The 21983-nt window shown below is 41.6% G+C and overlaps 2 protein-coding genes across 3 annotated transcripts in view; both read right to left on the bottom strand.

Annotated features, from left to right (window-relative positions):
- LOC144891712 (kinesin-like protein KIF1B) overlaps positions 1-4752 on the bottom strand; it is a 65155-nt gene extending 60403 nt beyond the window's left edge. The window contains exons 1-5 of the mRNA XM_078775708.1: positions 4635-4752; positions 4149-4297; positions 3321-3499; positions 3037-3174; positions 2322-2726 (exon numbers count right to left, since the gene is read on the bottom strand). Coding sequence (XP_078631834.1) covers positions 2322-2726; positions 3037-3174; positions 3321-3499; positions 4149-4289 — 863 coding nt within the window. The 5' untranslated portion in view covers positions 4290-4297; positions 4635-4752. The remainder of the gene's footprint in view (positions 1-2321; positions 2727-3036; positions 3175-3320; positions 3500-4148; positions 4298-4634) is intronic.
- Positions 4753-5998: 1246 nt separating this feature from the next.
- LOC144888127 (kinesin-like protein KIF1C) overlaps positions 5999-21983 on the bottom strand; it is a 270641-nt gene continuing 254656 nt past the window's right edge. For both annotated transcript variants that reach the window (XM_068112313.2, XM_078775707.1), the window contains exons 17-22: positions 21360-21439; positions 16999-17105; positions 16813-16896; positions 16346-16526; positions 15863-15935; positions 5999-10401 (exon numbers count right to left, since the gene is read on the bottom strand). In XM_068112313.2, coding sequence (XP_067968414.2) covers positions 8485-10401; positions 15863-15935; positions 16346-16526; positions 16813-16896; positions 16999-17105; positions 21360-21439 — 2442 coding nt within the window. In that variant the 3' untranslated portion in view covers positions 5999-8484. The remainder of the gene's footprint in view (positions 10402-15862; positions 15936-16345; positions 16527-16812; positions 16897-16998; positions 17106-21359; positions 21440-21983) is intronic.

Consider the following 21983-nt stretch of genomic DNA (forward strand, 5'->3'; position numbering starts at 1 on the left):
CACAAAAAATCTCAAATTTAATCCATTTTAAATTCATGCTGCAACACAACAAAATGTGAAAACAGTCAAGGGGTGTGAATACTTTCTGAAGGCAATGTATCCCTAATGATGACCCACTGCACAATCGCTCAAAGATACAGCTGCTTAACGCCATGTAATCTGTTCTGAAATTGATGGACACACTTTTGTGTGCTCTGATTGAAAGCAGTGTTTGTGTCATTGTCATACAAACACATCATAATAATTTTACAATTTTTATGTTCGAGGCTCCAGGCACGCACGGACTGTATAGCCCTCATCGAGGCCAGGCCTTAAATAAAAAAGAAGAAAAGTGTATGATGAAAAGGGTATGGTGTTTGTTTGCGAGAGAAAGAGATTGAAGCTAGCCCCTGGTAGCGATAGTTTGAGTGAGACAGTAAGTAAGATCAACAATCCTCTCCAAGAAGTTCTGTCACTCAAGCTTTTGGGTCTCACTATCTGCCATGATCTTTCTTGGGAAAACCACATTTCCAAGCTGGCCTCCAAAGCCAGTCGCCGACTGGGCATCCTCCGTCGTGCGAAGTCCTTCCTCGGCACACCTGAGCTCCTCACCACATACAAGGCTTTCATCCGCAGCTCAATGGAATACTGTTCTCCCCTATGGGCTGGTGCTCCTGCCTCACACCTGGCTCGGCTTCACGCTGTTGAATCCAAAGCTTTCAAAATCATTGGAATCTCCCGCGATGAAGCTATCTCTGAGGGCCTTTCACTCACTCACCGCAGGCAGGTAGGTGGTCTTTCTGTCTTCTACCGACTCCTCTCCGGCCTTGCTCCCCCAGCTCTCTCTGTGCTCTGTCCCCCAAATATTCCTACAGGTCGCACAAGATCTGCCAGCAACCCTCTGATGGTTAAACTGCCGAAATCTCGGCTCTCTGCTCACCTTCACTCTTTCATTCCTCTTTTCTCCCGCCTGTGGAACAAACTCCCACACTCCCTTCAATCCCTCTCCTCCCTCCAGGTCTTTAAAACAGCTGTTCACCACCATCTCTTATCTTCCCCCATCCATAACCTTGATCTTTTCTACCCCCACTAATTCACCCCAGATCCACCTTGTTTGAAATTCCAACTTATTTCCTGGAAATCCTGGCAGTGTCCATATGTTTATACCTCTCCCACCCCCCCCCCCCTTCACATGCCTCCCCCCCTTCACATGCCTCCCCCCCTTCACATGCCTCCCCCCCAAAGCCCTCTCCCTCCCACAGATCTCTCGATGTCTCCATGTCTCTCGGTCCCTGCTCTCAAATGTTGTGTTTGTGTCCTTCCCCCTCTCTCCCCATCTTGTCTACCGCTCCCGATGTTATTTGTTTTATGTGTCTGTTTGTCTTTCTGTGTGATTAATGTTCGCTCTTTCACGAGCCTCGATCTTGTATACAAAAAAAAAGATCAGCAATCCTGACACGGAGAGTGCAAGATGGTTCCGGGCACCACTTTAACGCTCCTAAGTCAGGAATGACCCAATATCATTATAATTGGTATTTTTTACATTAATTGCACTTTTGCAGAGTGGAGAAAAAGCTCAGTGATCTAGCTCTTCCATAAGCCTCGACTCTGTATCCAAAAAAAAACATAATTAGAATGAAGCACCCGGACGAAAACAAAAAGAGAAAAAAATTAAAATCATGAAGGAAATGTCGGATAAGCACAGGATGCACACACCCAGATATTTAAACCTCCAGTTTGCTATTCCTTTATCTTGGAATTGCAAGCAGCAATCAATTTCAAGTCATATTCATGTAATGGATCTTAATGTACAAACTTGCAGCAATTTTTACATCGGAGGTAATCAGGGAGTGAAAACCAAGCATGTGGGGTTGCTGGGGACGTCCAGAATAGCAGGAAAAGCAACAAAAGCAACATAAATGAACACAAATTAACATAAATGAACATAAATGCTGCAGAAATAAAGACAAATAAGCTATGAACGTTAAACACCACATGTTTGTGAATGAGGATTAAGACAGACGCAATTCAAGAGCATATAGTTGAAACGCACAGTTTTGAATAGGGCGTTCCAAGGGTGCGTTTGTGTGTGACAAAGATGCTAACTTGCAAAGATATAATGATCGATTAAGATTACAGGTGGTTTCAGATGACAGGCTGGGTAGTGTAAAAAAGAAAGGATAAGAGAAATTGTGAAATCATAGTCAAATTGTTTTCTACCTTCTGAAAACCTAAAATAAAAAAATGTGTTTTTTGCAATCTTAATGTTATTCTAGAATTGTGTTTTATCTCAGCAATTTTCTGTGAAACCTTTATTAGCCCCAAGTGTGGTGCTCACGGACCTCCCAAGCAGACTGAACCAGGGTGAGCGATCGTAGAATGGGTCGAGCTCAGAGTGGGAGATGCCGGAGGCCGAAGATCCAGCACCAGAAGAACCTGCAGGGCCATCCTCTGAGCCGGCTTCAGAGCCGCTCGCCTCGTCATCCACAAAAGCTTCATCATCCAGATCCTCCAATTCGTCATCATCATCATCATCATCGTCGAGATCATCAAGGTCTGCAAGGTCATCATCAAGATCGGGATATCCATATCCACGTGCTGCTGCCCCAATGACTCCCAAGTCCATGTTGCTTTCCTGCTCATCGGCGAGTTCAGTAATGTCCGAGTCTTCGCCATTGGAGAGGGTCGGCGAGGGTGTTAGATCAGCCAGGCGCTCACTCACACACGTGCTGAAGAGCGGAGAGCTGCTGCGACAGGAACCGCCCCGCCCACCAACCAGCCAGGAAGGAGAAAACAGGAACAAAGAGAGAAAGAAAGAGAACGACGCCCATAACCACAGCCAAATGGACGAAGAGGGGCCATCTAAATGGTATGTATGGGTTGGGAGGAAAACTAAGTGGGGTTGTGAGATGACTGGAGTAAAGGCAATACTATGCAGATGGAAATGGGGGGCGGTGGGTGTGTGAAGGGGGGGGGGGGGGGGCTACGTACATCTCAATAATGATAATACACGTGGTTTCAGAATGGTATTTAAAAAGTCAACTGTTTGTCTCTCACCTGCCAACCAATCGAAACCAGGAGAAGCGGTCATAGAACGGGTCATGTCCAGTGCCCCTGCCCTCTCCCTCATCTGATGAGTTTGAAGCCATCTCACCAGCACGGTCATACATCTCCCTCATGAGGTCTATGCGTTGCCTGCATCGAGTCACAGGAAGGCACAATAACAGCAACGCATGAGGATGCTGGTTTTGTCAACATAGTACATCCATCCTGGGAAAGCTAACTTAAACAAGCACACAGTTTAAATAATCTTAACTTCATTCACAAAAGATAACTATTACCGCAGCTTTTCAAGACTCCAGTAGTGTGTGGCACCATTCTTGTTGTCTTGCACTTCCACTGCGACCACCGTGCAAGGGAAAGGCCTGTTCTCACGCTCTTGGCTATAGTTAGGAGGAAAAAGCTCCGCAGGGAGAGGAGAGTAAGCCGTGTCCGTGAGAAGTACAAACTGAAACTGCACCTGGGGTTAAAGTACATACGTAAAATTATTTTGATGTTTCAATGGAATTACATTTTATAAATAACTGTTGAATGGCTCAATATAATTGAGGGAACAAAAGCAAACTAGAGCGAAGTTGATGGCACACTATTGCAAATCCTCACGCTTCACACCTAAAGCAAAGTTGAAAGATGGCAAAAAGTTACACCACGAATGACCCAATATCAAATTTTGAATTAATTGTTTCCCGTTTTGACCCCTGTGATCCTAAGTCCTCTTCCCCTCGGTCATGAACCGGGGGTCAAATCCAAAAACTTGTTACATATTTCATGCGTCCTCCAATGTTGATTGCATGTTCAAAGTTTCATTAAAAAATGTTTAAAACCATGTCAGTAATTACATTTTCTGGTGTTTGACCCTTTGACATTGACCCAGGGGGTGGAACCAAAATGATATCGCTCTTGCACCTTCTTCCAATGCGGTGATCATAACTACAGAGTTTGGTGAATTTCTGCCGAACAGCTTAGGGGGGAGATAGTGTGATGGGCGGACAGACGGATGGGGGTACAGACAGACAGACGGAGCCGATTACAATATCCTCACGTTTTTTCAAAACACATGGGGATAAAAAAACAAGTCGATGATAATAATGGCATCAAAAGAGGCCTACCTTTTTGTGGAGTTCTACGCTGATAGCATTTGCCTCCTTCAGAAAGATGGCATTGCCCCAAAGCTGGTCACGCAGTGATGTGAACTGGTGGAACTTCCACTTCCGGAAGGCCCAGAGAGCGAGCTCAAACTCGCGTTCCATCCAGGGGACTATGGCAGAAAAGAAAAGCAGGCAGGAATGCCCAACACAAAAACATTGCAAAAACAGAAGTGTTGTTAAACGTGATGTTAACGTGCTGTTAAAGAATTACGATTTTCCTATAAATCACAGAAGTAGGGAATTCAAATAATTCTAGAAAGAGCTATACGTTAGGGCCTTGAATTATAAATTACGTCAATATTGATGGTAAAAAGGAATAAAATAAATAATCAATCACGATTTTTTAAAATCAAAAGTGAGTTTGTGAGGATCACATTTACATGGTGTTATATGCTTTAAAAAAAATGTGAATTAAAGAAATTAAATAAGAACGCCAAGCAGTTTTACCTTCTTCTTCCAAGTCATCATCCTCATCTTCTTCTTGTGCATCTCCAGTGAGGTGGTTTTCTACCTGCTTTTGAAGAGCCTGCAGACGGTTTTCATACTCCTTGGATCCCAGGCAGCGTGTGTGAGAAAGTCATGGATTTTACTGAGATGATACGAAGCGCTTGTTACCTGTCCAATGCCCCCGCCACACATCCCTGATCGACATTTATGTATTCATTTTGTATACAAAATTGAGGTTCATGGAAGAGCGAGGTGACAATGGGTACTAAGGCAACCTGGTGATGGATGCCAAAGGGCAATAAAGCAACCTGGCAACAGTAGCATTCAACAAGGAAGGGAATGGGCCTTAACTAAAGATGAGAGAGGGGAGGAGAGGAAACATAGTACTGGTAACCTGCAAGTAAGAGGGTTTCGTTAAGTGGGATTAATGGGGGTAGCAAAGATCACAGGTAGGAATGGGGGGAGGAGCCGCCAGGATGACATGAGATGGTGGTGCACCGCTTGCTTAAAAACCTTGGAGGGAAGAGTGGGACGGGAGAAAAGAGAAACAAGAGAATTGAGGTCTGTGGAAAGCCTGGATTTGGGGAGTTCAACCAGGTTGGGGTTACTGGAAAAATGCGTGTGTCCTAGAGGAGCTGGGGAGGGCTGGAGGGCCAAGAGAGCAGAGGGAGGTAGACCCGAGATAAGGGCGTGAAAAAAAAAACAGGCCACAGACTTGTCTGTGACGTGACAGCAACAGGCCTTGTGCATATTCGATAAATAGTGGTGGCAATTATCTATCAGGTAAACCCGACATTTTAATTTGAGGCGACATTTAATACAGGTTTGATAACTGTGTAATGAACCGAGGAAGGAATAATGAAAAATGACATGATTCCTGAGTTGTGTGCTTCTTCTTCTCCTTTAGTATGCAGCACAAGGCCGTGAGTGGCATTATTTGCTGGGGGCGCGGCTTTGCCTTTGATGCAACGCCCTCTGTAGGTTAGAATTGGAATTTGGAATGAGTTCAGGATGCCGGCGATAGCTCGCCTACTCTTCCCGAAGGACACGGTGGGATCTTTAACGCCTACCAACTAATGCCGGCAGACGAGATGCCCAGTTTAACATCCATCCGAAGAGCGGCGCACACATTGATGAATCACTCCAACCTGCGAGACACTAGGATGACCGTTTCTAGCTAGGCCGAGATTCAAACTCAGGCTAGACAGCTCGAAGGCGAGAGTGTGCATACCTCAAGGCCAACCTGCCAGCCTTAGAATCCCCACTATAACAAAAGTACACTTTCAATTTTAACCCAAAAACATGAACCAACCATAATGATCTATAAAATACGTCATACTCTTTCAATGAAAGGCAAATCAACATCAACTTCTCATCGTTTTATTTGAACGAAGCATGAAAGGGCACCGTCTCCTTTGCATATCAAACATCTGTTCACTTAGACAAATATATTTTGTTCGGGGCTTTGGAATTACCCACTTGGATTCCAAGACAACCCGTTGAAACACAGATCAATGAGCCATTGCATAATCATAAGAATAACCCACAAAAATACTTCTTTTTATAACACAGCTGGTGGAGTCATGATTATGGAAAAAAATTAAAGCAACTGATAAAACCCTCCTTTCCTTTTCTTCATTGCTGCGCAAATATTGTATTATGCAACAGTCGTAAAAAATGTGAAAGACGAAACGAGCAAACGAATCTACTTCACTTCCATAGTTCTCAACAAACATCCAAACACATTCTTCAATCCACACCATTATCACATTCCTTTAGGTATTTGATTTTCATCGTTTAAATTAAAACTTTCATTACATTTGAGACGTCGTTAAACACCTTCACCCTCATAACTCTTTTCATCGACTTGCTTTATCCACCAATGTAATGTAATGTCACATTATATCAGTATCTGCTGCACTGTCCTGCTTCCAGTTTCTATTTCTTCCTGTAAAAGATCATGCCATTCAGGTCTCGTTCCCTGGCATGAGAGGATTAAGCTATACACTTACCCCCAACCTCCTCCCCCTGTCATTTTCCTCTCAAGGAAATAAAAACATCAAAACTCACAGAAATGTGTATATAAGAACTGAGGAGGTATATAATGTAAAACTTCAAGTGAACACGACACACTAAATCCAGCCACAGATCTGATTGTCATCAATTGTGTACCCAGGGAGTGTTGACGGAACACCTTTTAGCAGGCCACTCGGTACCTGGCTCTGGTGGAATGGGGGCAGTGCATTGTGCATTACTAAGTGGCATTTCCTGCAAATCGCAAACAATATAGAGAAACAAACAAAAAAAAATGCAAAGAGAAAGATGTGTGATTCAAACACAACTTCGAAGGTGCAAATAAAGGTATTCGAGAAAAAAACAAACAAAAAAAGGCATAAAACAGGTAGTGTGGTGTATTGTAGGGCCGTCTCACATTTCACACGTTTTGTGTTTTACAAGTTCTATCAGAACTTTGCAGACGTAGCTCTTACAGTGGGATTCAACTTAAACACAAACAGGTGTTTACAAAGGAAATGTCAATAATATCTGCCATCGAACTACTGCCTTCATCAATGTTCATGATATAGAGAGATTTGTGAACAATTATTTAAGGTTATTGATGGCCTGATCATCTGGAGCGCATCACCCATCAAGGTTTTGACCCTTCAATCCCATAACCTCTTTTGATAGTGGGTCCATAACCTTAGCTGTCATCCAATCAGGAAGGGAGAGATAGAAATAGATAGACATAGAGATAGAATGACAGAGAGATAGAGATATAAAGATAAACAGAAAGAAAGATAGAGGGAAAGATGGAGGTATAGAGGGAGGAAGAGATGTGTAAAGCGAGATAAGAGAGCAAAGCTGATAGTATGTGTACACTGTATAACACCTTCAAATAAAACGAGCATTTTGGTAATAAGAGAAAACTCAATTAACTTGTACATGTCAACAATGAAAAGAAGAAAAAAAATGGGGGGGGGGGGGGGGGGGAAATTGAATGTCTTTAACTCTCTTTCCTACATACTATTAATGCATCAAAACCAAATACCGTAACAAATGCCTTCAGACGATAACCGTCAAATAACAACCAGAAAAAAAAACAAGGAAGAGGAAAGATGGAAAAACAAAAGCAGAAAAAGAAGCAGCAACATATGAGAGAGAATAAGCAGCATGTGAAGAAAAGCAAAAGTAATAGGAGCTGAGATTGATTTGTGCCAAACTTGACCACATGCAATGGCAGTGGAAGTGGACTAGACCAGGCATTCTTCACCCTTGCTTATCGACATGTTTTTCCTGTTTATTGATCTTGAATAATGGCAGGTTTATTGATATGGCAAACTGAAACATCAATTTTATAACACTAATGGTAACTTAGCTTTAAATAAAAAAAAGAATTCCGTGCAAATGGCTCCAGAGTTAATAAAAAAAATACTGAGAGTTGTGCATTCATCGTCACATTACAACTGTCTTCAATGGCAAATACATGTTTGTTTGTTTTTTAAACCAAGATCCAATAAAGATTATATCTGTTTTACTTTTACAAACTCTAAGAGAATGTTTGATCGAAAACCAATAAAATATACGAATTACTTGGCAACATAGCAATCCAACGTAGGTAAACATTTCATACACTTCAGATACTCGACCATAGATCATTTAAAACAACATCCATTGGTTGTCCTGGTCACTTGGACTTCAAGCATTTGCCAAGCCACTTATCCTCAGTCATTTGCCACAGCCATCTACCATCATAGATTTGCATAAGATTCGACCTCGAATGGTCTTTTGTGTTCAACATCGTGTTGAAGCGATTGAGGCAGGAATAGCAGTGCACAGCAGGCATTAAACATTAAACGTCTGTTTCACGTGACGATTTCAGGTCTGGTGTTGACTGTTGACGGCGCATGCGAGGTGGCGGTGTGTACGAAACGAATGGTGGAGCGTAAGGGTTCACTCCTAACTGCTGTGGGCTTGCAGCTGGCATCGGAAGCAATGCAGGATAGCCGCCATCATCTGAAGAGTATCCACATTCATATCTCGGCCGTTCCCCAAACCAATAAGCCTGAGTAAAATGCTGAGTGGGAGGAGGCAACTGCGGCAACTGTTGGGGTTGTGGTGTCAACATAGGGGTTGTCTGGTGTCCGCGGAAGTCTACTGTTTGCTGGCCATAAGATAACTCCCCACCATTCCAAGAACGGCGATGATCTTTCCTTCGAGATCCCCCTGTGCCGGAAAAAGAGTTTCGCCTCCACACTTCACTTTTCTGCCATTGCTGTTGCTGTTGCTGCTGCTGCTGCTGCTGCTGCTGATGATGCTGCTGCTGTTCTTGCTGCAGTTGTCGGTGCTGTTTCCGTTGGTGCCGATTGTAGCCATGTTGCTGTTGTTGGTAATTCTGATGAGGATACTGCCCGTGATAAGTTCGATGGTAGTTTTGACCATTGTGGAAGTGTTGGTTATTTGGCTGCTGGTGTTGCTGTCGATGAAGCTGGCGGTTGGATCGACGATCATGTCCTCTTTGAGCACCATTATTCCAACTGTTTGATCGTTCCCTCAATAGCAGCACCGGGGGTGCCGAATCTTCATCCCCACCATTGCTAGCAATTTTCTTTGAGTGGTCTTGCATATCAACAACTTTGCAAGCACCATCTCCATCTGAGCCTTCTTTCAGCTCTTCCCCATTCTCTACAGATCCTCCACCAGGCCATTCCTTGCGATGCTGAGGGCTGCTCTTGAAAGGGAAGCGGAGCTTGTGATCATAAGGTGGAATGAAGCGACCAGTGCCTGGCAGATGATGTGACTGCTGCTGCCGCAGTTTCTTCACAATTTGCTGTTGCTGCAGGTTTTGCAGCTTGTGCTGCTCTTGCTTGAGCCACTGCAATCTACTACGCCGTAAATCACAATCGCCTTCCATGAGCTTATCAATGCTATCATCTTCTTTGCAAGTGTCTCCCCCAATTTGTGCTCGTTTCTCAATCAACAGCTTTGCCAGCTGTACGAGTTCTTTTTCCATGATATTCTGGTTTCCTTCATTTTCATCATCGCTGCCACTGTGCTCTCTGTCCTCATTAAATGGCAATATTTTTTCCATCTTCATCATCCGATCACGCAGGCGCTGGATTTCCTCATCCTTCATATTGTTTTGCTCTTTCACCTCGTGCAGAATGTCTGACAGCTTGTTGATGTGGTGCCGCAGATCGTCAACATCTGTTTTAGGATTATGATTCATAGCACTATTGGGGTCACTGATTCTTGATTCACAGCCACTTGCATGAGCAGCACAATTGCTGGCAGTGGTCGTTGCAATAGTTACACCTGGCACATCCCCTTCTTCACCTTTTTCATCGTCGTTCACACCCACAGTGTCCCAAACATCCCGGGCCACTGCCCGCCACGTGTCCTTTTCATTAGGGTCTTTTTTTCCGTACATGCGACACAATTCCTTCATTTTGACAATTGCCATGGCCTCAATTTCTTGCCGTGAGTGGCGGAAATCATTGAGAGCCACCTCGTAACAAATTTCCTTCACTGCCTGGATTTTGAGATCCGATATGATCACCCATTTTGGATCCTTCCTAAGTCGTCGGCGTTGAGGGATTTGGTAGACACGAAGGGGTTCGTGTTTCTTTCCACTGCTGGGAAGGCCACACTTACGCACTATCGTCTGCAACTTACTTGGTGGCAGTTTCTCACGAAGGGAAGTTATGAGGCGCCAACTTTCCTCACAGGACCGCTTGTCAGAATCATCACCACTGTCCGAGTCCCCATCCTGAATCAATTGTGTGCATTTCGAGTTTATTTTGTTCATTCGTTTGTATGCAATGCGAAGGTGGTTCATGGAGATTTCATGAAGACAGTCAAATGGGAGAAAAATGATAGAGAATGGGAGGGGGAAAAAAAAAATGCAAATCAAAATTGTACTCAAAGCAAATCTTGCAAATGAATCTTTTACAAAAAAGCAAATCAACTGACTTGAAGCAAACTTGTATTAACATTCAGGACAGAAGCTTTTACAAATCAAAATAATGACGTCACAAATAAGCAAAACATAAATCAATTCCAACTTTAAAAACAGAAGATTATTTTTCACAAGGACATGGTACCTAAAAAGGGATAGGAGCAAATCAAATATTTATATATGTAGATAATTATTTATGTGATGAAATATGGGACTTTCAAAATGAGGTAATCCACCCCAGAATGCTCAGTGCGCATGTGCAGAAATTCCAGGGAACTGCTGTGTCGGGGCAAAATATAGTATTTTAATGTGTACAAGATAAGGATTGTTACCTGAAATGGCTCTTCGAGCTTCTAAAAGAAGCTGAAAATACTTGGAAAAGTACATAAGAGAAAGGACTGTACCTTTGTACAACAAAAGACTTGGAGAACTTCCTCAGCTCACCGAATGGCCTCCTGCTCGTACTACAAATTCCTGACCATGTGGACTGGTGCAAGGCCAGAGTGGAGGGACGTGTATTACACAAACCCCCGATGGATCGCTACCAATGAATGGACTGTTTATCTGGATTGAGTGGTTCTGAACACTGATAGAATGACATATCTGGTGTTTTTTAATGTACAGGATAAGTTTAAAATGATGATATTTACGATTCATCAAGTTGGAGGGGAGTGAGTTACGGGAGATGTGAGGGCTGTTGTAAATGTATTGTTTGTTTTGGCCACAAGGCCACAAGAGAAATTGTACTAGATTTTCGCATATATGGCTAAAAGTTGAAGCATCCGTGTGTGTGCATGTGTGTGTGTGTGTGTGTGTGTGTGTGTGTGTGTGTGTTTTTCCCCACTGCGGCCACTTGCTTGTGGTACTAACAACAGGAAGTGGTACTAACTCGATACCTCTCCTCCACAGATATTTCTCGTATTTCCTACATTTTTATTAGTCCGATTTGCATTCAGGAATAGAACAATTACAGTATGGTTAACCATCTTGGAATTGCTACTCTTTCATCTAAATGTTGAAAATCATGTCAAAAAGACGATTTCATTTACAGATTTCGTGCTCGCAACGGCAGGTTAAAAGTGCCCTTCGAGTAGAACCGAGTCACCGAAAACACACACAGCGCATGTGCAAAAGGCCTCGTTTAGCATTCTTACGTCATTTCGAAAGTCCTGTATTGAATACTTATCAAGTTATAGTAACTATACTAACACTATCATTAAACAAAGGAAAAGGAAATGCTGTATTCTAAATTTAAGTGGAAAGAAATGATGCCACTGAGTAATCATGAGTAGTTGCTAAAAAAAAAACCCAAAAGGCAAAGAAGGAAGCTCAAATCTGTTCACAGAAAAACACGATTGTCAGGAGTAGGATATTTATCTTTGACTAAAGACACAAATCACTTCTCAATTTATACGTTTAACCCATTGTGTCCCTGTAAAACTTTTGCAGGAATAAGTTAAGCCACTACAGATATAAATGAAACGGTTTAGATCAAGTGTGATAGAACCACCCTTTTTTGTTTTAAAGAATTATTAAAAAGGTAAAACCATCATTCTAGGCCGATGGGTGACACTAATCCCTGTCATGTGGAAACTAGCTTTATTAATTTGATTTTAACACCATTTTCATTTTTCAGCTTTAAATACTTCAAGCAACATTCATGTGGATTATCATATGATTGCTCGATGCCCCTCTTATTTTTTATAAACAAAATTTAAGCTGCTCCGAAAAAAAAGCTTCCTGTTTCAGGTTCCTTAGTGATAAACACTTCAGTGTATCGAATATTTTAAAAGATAAGTTAATTACATCAGGATATACCACATAATCCAAATATACCGGTTGGTAGTGATTAACCAATTATTGCTTGGTTTTTTTTAGAAGGCAGTGGTTATAAGAGGTTAATGCACGGTGTTAGAAAAAGGTGGCAAGCTTGAATATTCTCCAATAATTCTGAGAGAACATCAAATTGCAATGAGGCTGTACATGTCAAAATACGTCAAAATAACCACACAATGGGATATAGTAATGGTAAGAGCATCCACTCTTTGTCTGTGAGGATGGCTATTCGATTGCAACCCTGGCCGAGTGATAACTTTAAAAATGTTACGTGCTGTATCCTCGCTCTGATGCTGAGCATTAAGAGTATAGAGCACGGTTAAACCCCATGGGTTGGTGGTATCTGTGGAGATGGGATTGGTAGGGGATGACGGGTGGGGGATTTCTCCTTTATTGTCTCACTAATTGCAGAGATAAAGACGACGTCACAAAGACGGCCTCACCGGTACCCAGGTGTCCCAGGAAGTGATGGCACTTCTCCAAAGTCAGCGACTGTGTTTGTCCAAAGTCAAGTACATTAAATTGTCTCATGTAACAGTCCGTATGTGCGTTCATAATTGATGTTGTTGGTTCTCTATGACCTTTAGACCATGTAAACACAATTGGTAGAATGTTTCCTAAAAAGTTAGTTGTGAGATTCCACAGAGACAGAAGTGTCAATCAACCACGTTACCACAAGTGAGCTGCAAACAGTTTATCACACAACTATTCAAACAGCAAAAGTTCCATGTCTAGCATATAACTGAGTAACAGATATCACGCTTAAAGAACAAAGCCAACAAAAGGAAATCTAAGACGAATATAAAAAGTGTTCTGGTAATAGGATTAGTGATGTTAAGTGAAAAGTTTTCCTTTTCCATGCAGTGCAGGTGTTGTTGCTGAGAAATGCTAGACTTATTAACGGCAGAAAACATCCAAGGTGAGAACTTTTCAGGTGAAAAAAATGAGCCAAATTCCAAGGGCAAACCTTTCATGACAAAGCATTTCACAAGTTAAACAATACCATATATGGTTTCGATTCCTGGTTTGCGCATGTAATATTCCTACATACAGTATATCAATTTAATACCATAGATACACATACATATAATATGTATATATATATATATATATATATATATATATATATATATACATACATACAGTATATGTGTACACACACATGCAAAGAAGTAACAAGTATATGTATATACAAGTGAAGACCGAATATATATATATATATATATATATATATATATATATATATATATATATATATATATATATATATATATACAGTCACGTGAAAAAGTAAGTACACCCCATGTAAAGTTTTGACTTTTTCAACATATTTCAACATACAGCTATTTGATCTTCATTTCAACAATATTGATAGATAAAGGTGATATAATATAACAAATATCATGAAACATTTACATTTTGTAGTCCATTGTATAATTTAAACAAACATAAATGCAAATTTCGCATGTGGAAAAAGTAAGTACACCCCTACATTTATCACAACTTCAAATACCTAAAATTAGAATCAGGTGCACCAGCTCAGGGACAAATGATTAGAACATCGTTAGAGAGGATCTCGGAGGAACCTGTCTTATTTAAACCTCAGACATTTAGTTTGGTTTGCTCTTTGTTGTTGAAGTGTGCGGCATCACCATGCCTAGATCAAAATAGCTCTCGGAGGCCTTCAGAAAGAAGGTTACAGAGGCCTACGAGTCTGGTAAGGGATTTAAAAAGATCTCCAAACAATTTGAAATCAATCATTCGACTGTCCGGAAGATCATCTACAAGTGGAGAAGATTCCAAACAACTGCCAACTTGTTCAGGCCAGGCCGCCCCAGCAAGTTCCGCCCGAGAGCAGAGCGCAAGATGCTGAAAGAAGTCTCTAAGAACCCAGAATGTCATCACGGGACCTACAGGTAGCTCTTGCCACTGTTGATGGCAAAGTGCACGCGTCTACCATTGGAAAGAGGCTGCACAAATTTGATCTACATGGGAGGTGTGCCAGGAGGAAACCTTTGCTGTCCAGAAAAAATATCAGGGCAAGACTAAAGTTTGCCAATGAACACCTCGGCAAAGACCAGCACTTCTGGAACAATGTGCTCTGGACAGATGAGTCAAAGGTAGAGCTATTTGGCCACAGTACCAGAAGACATGTTTGGCGAAAACCAAAGACAGCATTTGACCACAAGAACCTGATACCAACTGGAAAGCATGGTCGTGGAAATATTATGGTTTGGGCCAGCTTTGCTGCATAAGGGCCTGGGCAGCTCACCATCAAAGAATCCACTATGAATTCTTCATTGTACCAGAGGGTGCTTGAGGATAATGTGAGGCCATCTGTCGGCAAGTTGAAGCTCAACCGAAGGTGGACCTTGCAACATGACAATGACCCTAAAAATAGCAGTAAATCCACCAAGGAATGGCTGAAAAGAAAGAAATGGAGGGTTCTGGAATGGCCAAGTCAAAGCCTGGATCTAAATCCCATCGAGATGTTGTGGGGGGATTTGAAACGAGCTGTACATGCAATTGTGTATACTGTGCAACAACTTTTTGTTGAATAAATTATTTCAAAGTCAATTTCTCATTGTTTTTTGTTCAATTAGATCACCTTTATCTATAGATACTGTTTAAATGAAGATCAAATATTGATATGTCCACATATGTTAAAAATATAAAAAACATTTCATGGGGTGTACTTACTTTTTCCACATGCGAAATTTGCATTTATGTTTATTCAAATTATACAATGGACTACAAAATGTAAATGTTTCATGATATTTGTTATATTATATCACCTTTATCTATCAATATTGTTGAAATGAAGATCAAATAGCTGGATGTTGAAATATGTTGAAAAAGTCAAAACTTTACATGGGGTGTACTTACTTTTTCATGGACTGTATATACATACACACAGTTTATACATACATACATACATACATACATACAGATATAAAACAATTTAATTGACATACCTGTCATTTTGCTGTTCATATAATATGAAAATAGCAATCCAGACCAGTAGTTAAACCAACATCGGTTACAGCTGAACATCTTTAGAGAAGTAAATGTAATGATGACTAAACCTCAAAGAGGAAATTAAAGCTTAAAATGGTAAAGGAAGAGGACGGGGCATGCATGTGCAAGAATAACTGGTTGGACATCAAGATAAAGAGTATATGCAAAGTGGAGAGTGAGACCATGGCAAGGATCAAAAATGAGGGGTGTGGGAGAGGGCATGAGGGGTGAAGAGGGGAGAAAGACCAAATGGTGCAGAAAGAAGAAGGTGAGATTATCAGCAAACAAATGCAGGAGGACAGCAGGAATTGGAAAGAGAAACAAAAGATGGACAGATGAGAACAAAAGAAGGAACATAAGCAACAAAAAGGAAAAGGAGTAGATAGACTTGCATTAACTTGCACAATCATTCACTTACGAGTCGCTGCTGCTCCAACAAAAGGTCCGCTTCCTCCTTTTCCCTTTTATACTGCACCTCCATCTCTTGCAGGCTACAAATATAACCCCACCCCACCAAATATCAATAGTTTGAAAACAAAGCCATAAACAATACGACAGCACCATGCAAAGAACCAAATATAACTCGCTTGGGGATAACCAATGAGAGAACAACAAATAAAAAATAAGAATAAGAAAGTCCCACATTTGGTTTCTGATGCAAAACCGCCACATTCCACAACGAGAATCCATCACAATGAACCATTTCACAGAACAACGGCAAAATGCATGCACTGTTATATTATAGACTAATGCTCGTGTAAAGTATTTACTTTGAAAAATCTGAGAAAATGTACTCTTCAGGATGATTATCCCAATCAAAATCCTTGATAACATTTCCAAGTAAAGCAATTTGATTCGGTTGTCAAAGCACAGATTTGCATCACGACCTTAATCCCCGCACCGTTTTTCCATTTCTTGCTTCATGTCAATGCCTTGTTTCTCAAGCAATTCGCGCTGAGCAAACGACCAGTCCACAGGTTCGCAGGGGGTTTCTGCAGACGGTGTGCGTTCTCGCTCTGCTCGTGCTTGCTCTGGATGATTGAAGCGGAATACGTGACTTGTGCCCAAGATAAGGCGAGTGCCTGAATCGAGAAGGAGGTTAAGAAAACATGGGAGGCTTGATTAGCGGTAAGACAGAGGCCGTATATTTGGCATTACAAAAACTCCTACAAAAAAGTCATGAGATGCGATGAAATTTGATGAGACTTGGATGAGAAACTCATCGGATCCCGTGAAAGTTAAGGAGATTTTATAAGGATTCAAATGCTGAGGCTCCAAAAGGAAAATCTGCACGTGCAACATACTGCACACTCCAAGTGAGGCAAAGTTTCAGGGATGCAAGCCTGCATTGTTCGATGCGATGCTTACCGGACCGAAGAAACATTGGCTCCGTCACTTTCTTCCCATTCACGTATGTTTCGGCTCCATCACATGGCTCCAGAGTCACAACCACTGTGCATCAAAAATGAGTCACCATCACGATTAATATCACCTGCAAAACTAGCTTGCAAAATCTCGTTTTCTATTAGGACATCATTTCATTCTGTAATGTACCCTCGCCGATGTGCGCGCTCTCGCTGCGGAAGATGCAATGCTCTTCCATTATATTTTGTCCACTGAGGACGATGTCCTGTCGGCACTCGGCACACTCACGACCAATCCTGAGGGTGATAATCATTATCAGCCACAAACAGCATTTATTTTATCCACAAAAAGGAAACGATAGCTCAAAAGTCTGCAATTATAATAAGCTAAAGTCTAAACCACTCAATAGCAAGAAACACTTTCTATCATCTCTAATTCCCAAAAGTATTATGCAATATTCATGAAAACCTTACAGCTTGCACATCAGAATATATCTTCGTATCTTGGACCTTATAAAGGATACTTCAAGGTATCTCAAGCAGTCAGCAACCTAAAGTTGACCATAAGAGTTGAGAGACTGATTTTAATGTCAAGTTAATCAGCCACAGATCACTAAGTGATTGGCCTTATTAAGGCAGCATTGAATACCTTATTAAAAACACATTAGTTCAATGTTATTGCCCATACAATGGGAACATTCAAATGAGGAAGTGCTGCCTATTCATGTGTATTGGCCTGGGGGTCACACTGAATAGCTGTGCAGCCATAAACAAAAGGAAAGATTTACTAAGTTCACAAGTACCCAATTTCCTTGTTATTAATGCCAACAATTAAAGCACCTGTCACCACCCCATCCCACATCCTCAGGCCTCTGTAAATATGACAACAGACCTAAAATGTAAATAAAGTGACATAATCTTGGTACAATTGTACGTTTATTTGTAAATACAAATCCTACAATTGAGAAAGCACAATTTGAATTTTGTGAGGGAAAGAGGAGGGTCAAACGGTGTATCCTCCATTGCATCCAGGTACCAATCCAATTCCCATTTAAACCTATCCACCCTCTCCACAAGCACTACCATTCCATGCATTAACCACGTTCCAACTGAAAGGCCCCTGCTTTAAAATTGTCTTACCTCTCATCTTCTTTACAGTCAAGTTATGGGCCCTGGTCTTAAAACGGTGTACTCTAGTAGTGTTGAAAGTTCCCAAGATCACAATGAGCTCCATCGTTAGGAAATGGAAACAATATAGAACTACCCAGACTCTTCCTAGAGCTGGCTGTCTGACCAAACTGAGCAACTGGGCAAGAAGGACCTTGGTCAGGGAGGTGACGTAAAACCCAATGACCACTCTGACAGAACTACAAAGTTCCTTGGTTGAGATGGGAGAACCTGCCCTGCCAGAAGGATAACAATCTCTGCACATTTCACAAATCTCGGCTTTATGGGAGAGTGGCCAGACACAAGCCACTCCTGAGAAAAAGGCACATGACAGTATGCCTGGAGTTTGCAAAAAGACACGTGAAAGACTGAGATCATGAGACAAAATATTCTGTGGTCTGATGAGACAAAAATTGAACTGTTTGGCCTGAATGCAAAGTGCGGCGTCTGGTGGAAATTTAACACAGCTCATCACCCATGTAACACCATCCTTACCGTGAAGCATGGTGGTGGCAGCGTCATGTTATGGGGATGCTTTTCAGCGGCAGGGACTGGGAAACTTGTAAGGATAGAGGGAACAATGTATGGAGACAAGTACAGGCAAATCATTGAGGATAACCTGCTTCAGAGTGCAAAAGACCTTAGACTGCGGCGAAGATTTACTTTCCAACAGGACAATGATCCCAAGCATACAACCAAAGCAACACTGGAATGGCTTCAGAACAAGAACGTGAAAGTTCTTGAGTGCCCAGACAGCCAAAGCTTAGACTTGAATCCCATTCAGAATCTGAGGAAAGACTTCAAAACTGCTGTTCATTGACGCTGCCTATCCAACTTGACAGAGCTTGAGCAAATCTGCAAGGAAGAATGGGAGAAACTCACTAAATCCAGATGTGCATGGCTGAAACAGACAAACTACACTGCAACCATTTAGTCCATACACTTCTTCATCATCATCATCTTCTTCTTCTTCTTCTTCTTCTTCTTCTTCCTCTCTCTCTCTCGCTCTCTCTCTCTCTCTCTCTCTCTCTCTCTCTCTCTCTCTCTCTCTCTCTCTCTCTCTCACCCCCAAACACACCTACCTCACCTACCTACAGTCACGTGAAAAAGTAAGTACACCCCATGTAAAGTTTTGACTTTTTCAACATATTTCAACATACAGCTATTTGATCTTCATTTCAACAATATTGATAGATAAAGGTGATATAATATAACAAATATTATGAAACATTTACATTTTGTCGTCCATTGTATAATTTAAATAAACATAAATGCAAATTTTGCATGTGGAAAAAGTAAGTACACCCTTGGCTCTAGTAGGTGGTATTGCCACCTTTGGCAGAAACAACCTCGAGTAGGCGTTTCTTATAACTGTCTACCAGTCTCTGACATCGACTGGGAGAAATTTTTGCCCACTCCTCCATGCACAATTCTTTCAGCTGTGCGATGTTTGAGGGGTTTCTTGCATGCACGGCTCGTTTCAAATCCCCCCACAACATCTCGATGGGACTTAGATCCAGGCTTTGACTTAGCCATTCCAGAACCCTCCATTTCTTTCTTTTCAGATTCCTTGGTGGATTTACTGGTATGTTTAGGGTCATTGTCATGTTGCAAGGTCCACCTTCGGTTGAGCTTCAACTCTCCGACCGATGGCCTCACATTATCCTCAAGCACCCTCTGGTACAATGAATAATTCATAGTGGATTCTATGATGGTGAGCTGCCCAGGCCCTGATGCAGCAAAGCTGCCCCAAACCATATTTCCACCACCATGCTTTACAGTTGGTATCAGGTTCTTCTGGTCAAATGCTGTCTTTGGTTTTTGCCAAACATGTCTTCTGGTACTGTGGCCAAATAGCTCTACCTTTGACTCATCTGTCCAGAGCACATTGTTTCAGAAGTGCTGGTCTTTGCCTCGGTGTTCATTGGCAAACATTAGTCTTGCCCTGATGTTCTTTCTGGACAGCAAAGGTTTCCTCCTGGCACACCTCCCATGTAGATCAAATTTGTGCAGCCTCTTTCTAATGGTAGACTCGTGCACTTTGACATCAACAGTGGCAAGAGCTACCTGTAGGTCCCGTGATGACATTCTGGGGTTCTTAGAGACTTCTTTCAGCATCTTGCGGTCTCCTCTCGGGCTGAACTTGCTGGGGCGGCCTGGCCTGAACAAGTTGGCAGTTGTTTGGAATCTTCTCCACTTGTAGATGATCTTCCGGACAGTCAAATGATTGATTTCAAATTGTTTGGAGATCTTTTTCAATCCCTACCCAGACTCGTCAGCATCTATAACCTTCTTTCTGAAGGCCTCAGAGAGCTCTTTTGATCTAGGCATGGTGACGCCGCACACTTCAACAACAAAGATCAAACCAAACTAAACGTCTGAGGTTTAAATAAGACAGGTTCCTCCAAGATCCTCTCTAACGATGTTCTAATCATTTGCACCTGAGCTGGTGCACCTGATTCTAATTTTAGATATTTGAAGTAGTGATAAATGTAGGGGTGTACTTACTTTTTCCACATGCGAAATTTGCATTTATGTTTATATAAATTATACAATGGACTACAAAATGTAAATGTTTCATGATATTTGTTATATTATATCACCTTTATCTGTTGATATTGTTGAAATGAAGATCAAATAGCTGTTTGTTGAAATATGTTGAAAAAGTCAAAACTTTACATGGGGTGTACTTACTTTTTCACGTGACTGTACCTACCTACCAACTCATATGTACATACATACATATAAATTTTACACCAAAAACAACTGACAGCTGAGAGGCCAGTGCTGGCATTAGCCAGATATGATATACTTAACTGGTCTGGTCCACATTCCCCCCAAACCATAGTGTGGTCCACATTCCCCAAAACTGTTAAGTCAATACATACATTACCAATACCAGGAGCATGTGGCAGTTACTGAACAACTCTGACACTGATCCTTGGAGAAAAACCCGAGTAAATTAAAGTTAATTCGAAAAAAACCCGAGTAAATGTGTGGAACACCTGTCTGCTGGTTGCCTCATTGTTGAAGATGTGGCTATTCTGGTGATAGAAAATGGTGTACCCTGTAGATTAGTAGAGAAATTCAGAATGTGTCCTGGGTGCAAGTGCACCAGTGCATCCTCCTGAATGACATCCTCCTTTTGAAAGGTACAATGGGATTTTTAAAGCCCACCAGTGAATATTAGCAGGTTTACCAGCAGTAAATACTAGGTTTAATGCATTACTTTCTTCAAAGGAAGGGGTCCAATACTTTCTGAATAACATTATCCTTGAACGTGCTACTGCAATACCTAACTGGCAGAAACAATTTATCTACATGTGGTAGTTATAAACCGTTAGTATTGGCTGTCAAAGAATGGAAAGCTGGAGTGACACCCACCTGGTCACTCCATCCTTGATGTAGTATAAGAGACACTCAGACATCAAGGGATCCTCATTAAGGTTTACCAGGTGTGGTGTCTGAATAAGACAAAAATGCAAGATTTTAAATGAGACAAATAAATGTACTAGGCCATAAAGTAGGCTCCCTTCTTTGATCCTGGTTTTGAGTTTAAAAGCTTTAATTTACAATGTCAGAATTCCTGAATGGATATAAATTGCCTTATTTTATCTAAATATTTTTTCAATAATATTGGGAATTTAAAAGCATCATGTACACATCATTCAAAAAGATGAAGAAATATAAGAAGTGGTTATCAGCATTTCTGAACAATTATAACAATTATCAGTTCTGAATAGAACAATTTCTGAACAATTATGCTGGTGTTGGGCTAGCGGCTAGGGTGACGGCTTAGGATCCTAGGATCCTGGGTTCGAATCCCGGTCGATTGCTGAATTAACGCCAGGGGGGTTGACTCAGCCTGTCATCCTTCCGAGGTCGGCAAATTGAGTACCAGTTCACTGGTAATTCCCTGTTTGTCATTAAAGGCGGCAAAAAGGGTTGGTGTCAGGAAGGGCATCCGGCCGTAAAACATTGCTTCAAAAAGGGGACCAAAAAACAACA

The sequence above is a fragment of the Myxine glutinosa genome, chromosome 4 (assembly GCF_964187855.1).
Source record: "Myxine glutinosa chromosome 4, kmMyxGlut1.1, whole genome shotgun sequence".
Taxonomy (NCBI): domain Eukaryota; kingdom Metazoa; phylum Chordata; class Myxini; order Myxiniformes; family Myxinidae; genus Myxine; species Myxine glutinosa.